This window comes from Meles meles, chromosome 4 (assembly GCF_922984935.1).
Source record: "Meles meles chromosome 4, mMelMel3.1 paternal haplotype, whole genome shotgun sequence".
Classification (NCBI taxonomy): domain Eukaryota; kingdom Metazoa; phylum Chordata; class Mammalia; order Carnivora; family Mustelidae; genus Meles; species Meles meles.
Genome location: NC_060069.1, coordinates 114352113 through 114358112, shown reverse-complemented (window position 1 = coordinate 114358112; position 6000 = coordinate 114352113). Strand labels below are relative to the sequence as shown.

At 36.8% G+C, this 6000-nt stretch overlaps 1 protein-coding gene across 2 annotated transcripts in view; it reads left to right on the top strand.

Annotated features, from left to right (window-relative positions):
• The first annotated feature begins 264 nt into the window (after positions 1–264).
• The window catches only part of ADGRG7 (adhesion G protein-coupled receptor G7), an 80056-nt gene continuing 74320 nt past the window's right edge, over positions 265–6000 (top strand). For both annotated transcript variants that reach the window (XR_006818048.1, XM_046002769.1), the window contains exon 1: positions 265–585. Coding sequence is in view for 1 of the 2 variants with exons in the window: in XM_046002769.1 (XP_045858725.1) it covers positions 471–585 (115 nt within the window). In the remaining variant the exon portion in view is untranslated. The remainder of the gene's footprint in view (positions 586–6000) is intronic.

The following is a 6000-nucleotide window of genomic DNA, read 5'->3' as shown; positions in this document are numbered from 1 at the left end:
GTTAACAAGAAGGTTCTGTGTGGCCTTAAGCACCTGTTGGTCTACTTCTGCTAGATCCCCCTAAAACCAAAGTGTAAGAAGGTGACTTGGTTTCTTTTTTAATTTTTTTGCTTCCTTCCCCACCTTCTTGCTTATCTGAACATTTATACTTTGACCCTGTGAACTATACCCTCTCTTTCTTCTTTATGACGCTCAGTTATCTTCTCTTCCCATGATTCCAATCTCTTTTTTCACATTCTCATTCAGTGAAGGATGAGGAAATAGCAGCGAGAGCACGTACCTTTCATTAGATGATTCAGACTCCATCCTGCCTGATTAACCTCAAAGTCCTAAGAAACGAGGAATTCTGCCTGATAGATCACTGAAAGGAGGAATTATTTTTTATGTTTTAGAATCATTTCTGATTCACCTTCTTGGCTCAAGAAGAAAGACACTAGTTGTTTTTTACCAGGGGTAGATTTGTGGCTTCCATGGCTTCCTGCCGGGCATGTGACCTCAAGGTGCTAGTGGCCATTGTGTGTGGACTGCTGATGACCATTGTTTTGGGACTGGGCATCTGGACGACTGTGATTCGAATCCAGAAAGGTAATATTGTTTATGGTTAACTATGTTATGTTTATCTTTAACTTGTAACATTGAACTCAAGTCAAGAGAAGGTATTGAGCCTCTGTCCCTGACACCTAACGCACTGGTACTACAAATAGCCATGTCTGGGCTGAGGCTGCCCACCAAGGTGTAACGTGTGAACAATAGACAAGGGTCCATGGATGGCTGGCATATAGTGGCATGTGTGTGTGAGTGGGCAGGGTGAGGAATTACCTACTTTAATTAGCCTCTTCTTGCTCTTTTAACTCCTGACTGGATACCAGCTTAATTAAAATCATTAAGAACACATGTTTGGGTTTGTTTAGCTAAATCCAAGAAAGAAAAATAATTATGGACACACACAGATGGACGCACATAATCAAACATGTGCAGAATGGAATTTCATCTCAAGAAGAAAGTTTAGGAATGTTCTCACTAGGACTGTAAATAAAATCTTATGGTTTGTGCACAAAGTTCTCACTTTCCAAGTGTGAAAAATGACTCGAAAATGAAGATTACTTAGAAAATGATTTTTTCTGGTTGTTCAACAAATATTTGTTAGTAAACGCCTACGTGCTAGAGCTGACCCTGGAAGGTGGGAGGGGGAGCAGCGGTGTGTAAAACAATGATGTTAGCGGACCCCCCCCCCCCGAAACTCACAACAAAGACTTTTTGTGACCCCAGAGCTTGTTCCCTTGGGCTGCACAGGTTCTCCATAAAGGGATTCAAAGCTGGGTGTGCTGAGTATTCCCTTCTGAAACAAAACAGAGACAGACTCTAATAAAACTGGATAAATATGGGTAAATAAAACCCATCCATAGAACAGAAAGAGGGGTGATCTGCCCTCTGAGAAGGTAACGGAGGAGGACAGAAGGTTGGGAGAGCAGGCAGAAGTCCAACGGATAGCTGCAAAGATCCACTGTTGGGGACAAAAGAAGGCAAATATATTAGCTGTTGATGGAGTCGTAGCTGAGAAGGGATCTGATTGTCCTTTCCTCTCCCCACCCCTCAGAACATCATTTACAAAATATTGTATTAACAGGATTTGGACAATTAGCATGAGAAAATTTGCCAGAACAAAAACAATAAAATTTAAACTTGAGAAAATGTGTTTTTGTTCTGCTTATTTCTTTATTTATTGGTTTAAGTTTTGTTTACAGTTAAAAAAATTTATGAACTATAGGTTTCACCCTATTAAGACTGCTAGATTTGTAAGACTTTATTTAAAGAGTATACTTTCAAGGAATCTTTCCTTCCTCTCTCCCTCCTTTCCATTATATGACATCTACTTTAAAAGGGAAATTTGTGGTGAGTAATAAAGGACACAGTTACGATAGAACCATTAAAATTAGGACCAACATATAAAACATTATAAGGAAGAAAACAGAGGGAGTTGCTAAAAACAAATACAAAACATAATCCCTGAGACATATCCCTGAACTTCCTGAGGGCTAAGACTTTAAATGAAGCATAATAAGCAACAAAAAAACCCTGTTTAACCCTTTTGTTTAGCAGTAAAAGCATATCAGCTCCTCAAAAAAGAGATAAATGTGTTCTTGCTCTGAATTTTTCTTAAAAAATGTTTTATTTGATTGTAGTTGACATACAATGTTACATTATTACATTAGCTTTAGGTGTACAAATGATTTGACAAGTTTATGATTTATGTTTATCTCATTTAATCCTAACAACTACCTTTGAGACAGTAATTATTATATCCATGAAATTGATGGGGAAATGGCTCAGAAAATGTTGTCAAATTTACTTAGCTAGAGAGTTTTGGGTCTGGATTTAAATCTAGATTATACTGACTTTAGTTCCTTCCTTTTCACTCCTGCATATTCTGTCTTCCTAGAGGGATGACAAGGGTAACTCAATCAATGAATTTGTCTCTCTCTCCTTTTTTTTTTTTTTTTTGAGGCAACTTTGCTCAAAAACCCTAACTCATAAAGATAAGCAATAACCAGTAGTAACCAGCAATAACCATGGCAATAACCTTGCCATGCTAGGCAAGGTTAGGCACTTTGGTAAGTCATGTTGTTTATCTTCAAGTCAATAAGATTTACATTATTAATGCTGCTTATAAAATGTAGATTAATATGTTCACTTTTCAGGTTTTCTGAGTCTTTAAATGGTGTTTATAGACTTTTGGAGTAACTGCTATAACTTTGTCACATTCTTCTAGGTCTTGCCAAAATACTTCCCTCAGTTTCACAAAATTATATGATTATCTGCTGTTGAACTTCTAGTCTAGAACAGCGAAAGAGACTACATTCAGACTGCATTGCCTGGAAAACTGCTCGTGTTCTAACAGCTTTCCTCCTGGTGACTGCCTTTAATGGAAAGATTTCTCACATTCACATAAGCCCCAACATCTACTGGCCATCAAACAAGCCATGAATGAGCTTATCTTTAATTATCCTAAGTATAATTATTCATTTTTTAAAATGAATCATTCATTTAAATATCAAATGAGTGCTTCAAGACATAACCTCTAGAATGCCAGTGATCTTCTGTGTAGTATAGAAAAGCTTTTTATTCCCCTCCTCCTTCTTAATAAGGCCTCTCGTGAAAGGTCATGGATTAAAGCCCTAGTCCAGATGAAGTTGATAGCATTTCATGGAAGCAGACAGGACTTCTTTCAGAATTGCCAGAATAGTATTTGGCATTTTTATACCACTGATGAAACCATTAAATAATAATGATCTTTTTTTTTCCACCAAAGCTTCACAATGAGATACATTGTCAGGTATAACACTTTCTCCATGTAGGCTTTCAGGAGTAAGATATCCTATGCTTTTGAAGTTTTGCTTGGTAAAGAAATTTTTCAAAACTATTGATTACTCTTGCAATTTCCAAAAGGAGCTCTAGACTTGGAGTTCTTCTATGATGATGTCAGTTTACTGGAACACTTCATCCAGAGTTTCGCATGGCTGTCTCTTTGGTGATATAGGTCTCAGGTAAAATGTCACCTCCTCAGAGAGACCTTTTCTATCCACTCAGTCTAAGGTTGTCATTCTATTTGCTCTCTTTCATGTGTACTTTGTTCATGGATTTTATCATCTGATAATCTCTCACTTAATTCTACTTGTTTGCTCAATGTCTCCCCATTCCTAGAATAAAAGCCCCAAGAAAGCAGTGAACTGACTTATTAATCTGCATTCCCTGCACCAAGCAGAGTACTTGGAATATAGTTGCCAATACATAGCTGATGAGCAAATGAAAGAATCACATGAAAACAAGAAACTGGACTAAACATTGTCAAATAGTTGCCTTCAGAAGTAAAAGAATATTGCTACCAATTCCTTGTAATTTGCACCAAAATATTAAGATAAATGTTATTATGGATTTTTTTTCAGCAGTTAAGCAACCACCATTTTAGTTTTCTTCCTCTGTTCCAAGCCATGCAACACTCTAATCATTTCCAGAACTTGGGCTTCATTAAGATCTCTCCAGTCGTGTATGGCCTCTTTTGTTTGGCTATGTGATCAGCAATTTTGTAGGATGCTTTCGTGTTGGAGCAAATCAAAGTTTTGCCAGAACTCTAATCTTTTCACATTAAGCATTTTATCAAATAATATGCACCCTGAGTAATGTGTTTTCAAAAAGGACAACAATAAGGTGCTCTATCTCTGTTGCATTTGTGTTCCCAGTAGCAATGTAACCTTGTAATTCAAGAAGCAGTATGGCTTTTTGGTCCAATCATACTTGATGAAAGTAAAATGAAATATAATTAAGTTTCATTGTACATCTTTCTCTTGACATTTTCCAACTTGAACTAGGCCTGATGTAAACATAGACAGATGTCCATAATCATAACGTAGGGGATGTTTTCCTCAACTCTTAGGGAGAATAGCTTGTCATAACATATTAGCATTGATGACAATGCCTTATTGAACCATATCCTGTTTCTTTTCTAGATTATAAAATTCCTCTCTGCCATCCTGAGTGCCTTTCCAACCTCTCTCCAGATGCTCTGACGTTCATTTCCTATCTCAGGATTCACTTATGCTTCAGGCCAACAAGAGACTTTAGTAGGCTGTAATATTCCCAAACCCCAAGGTCAAACTTCATAGCATTGAAATTCTTGCACAGTAGGAAATGCGGATTGTGCGGAAATGTCAAGGAGAATTTATTGATTCGCAGAAAATAATTTGTACACAGATGCTTGACTTTTGTTTTACTCAATTACAGTACTTCCTCATGAGGCAAACTTGATAATAAATCAAACTCATGGAACTGCTCCTGGAGTACAGTTTGCATTTGGGGGTTCAAAAAAAAAAAAAAAAGGTCCAGGTGGAAAAGGTTGGATTTTAGACAGCTATAGCATTATTTAGTCTTAATCTCTATTCTTCTCCTTTACTAGTCTCCCTTCTCACTTCCTCATGTAACCACTCTCTAAATTAAACCAAACCAAACAAATAAATCAATTACTATAAAAGGGAAGGGAGTTGTTTTGGAAGGAATACATTTTGTTATGTAATTGGCTGAGGGACATGAATTATTTTAACATCACTGGGGTTTAAATTGCTGATCCCATTTTCAAAGTCACTTTCTTAAATTAAGAGGCTAGACTCTTGGCTTAGTGCATTTTTCCTTGATTTACAGGTATTAGTTTTCCTTAAAATTCTGAATACAACCACCAATAGATCTTTTGGTAATATATTTCTTGAAGAACATTTGGTAGAAAATATGGTGGTTAGGAGTGTGCACATTGAGAATCGGGGTGGGGGGGAAAATACGGAAGTAGAAAGAAAGAGTTCTAGATCCTGACTGCCTTGTTGAAACACAAATGTCACCACTTACCAACGGAATAAATTTGAGCAAGTTATTCAACATTTCTGCACTTCAGTTTTCCTATTATGGGAGCAATAGTATACCTAACTTACAGAGTTGTCATTAAATGATTTAATGAGTTAATATAATTACAGATTTAAGATGACATATAGGACACTATAAGCACTCAACAAATGTTAAATCCTTTTTTTAATTTATGAATTTTTAGATAATTTAGTGCATAGTTAAAAAAATTTTTTTTTTATTTTTAAATTTTTTTAGTGCATAGTTTTCTCCATTCCCTGATTATACCTTGAATAGATGCCATTGACTTAGATTGGACCTTTGGATTGAAACTCAGCTTTTTAAACTGAAGGTTCAACTGATTGATTTATTTAAAAAACATTTTTAAAGATTTATTTATTTTTATTTGAGAGATAGAGAAGGAAAGCTTGTACACATGGGAAAAAGGGAGAGCGAATGGGAGAGGGATACAGACTCCCCTTTCAGCACAATGAGTGTGGGGTCTGAGGTGGGGGCTGGATCTCTCCCCCCTGAGATTGTGCCCTGAGCTGACCTGAGCGGAAACCAAGAGTCAGACGCCAGCTCCACTGAGTGAACCACCCAGATGCCCCTCAA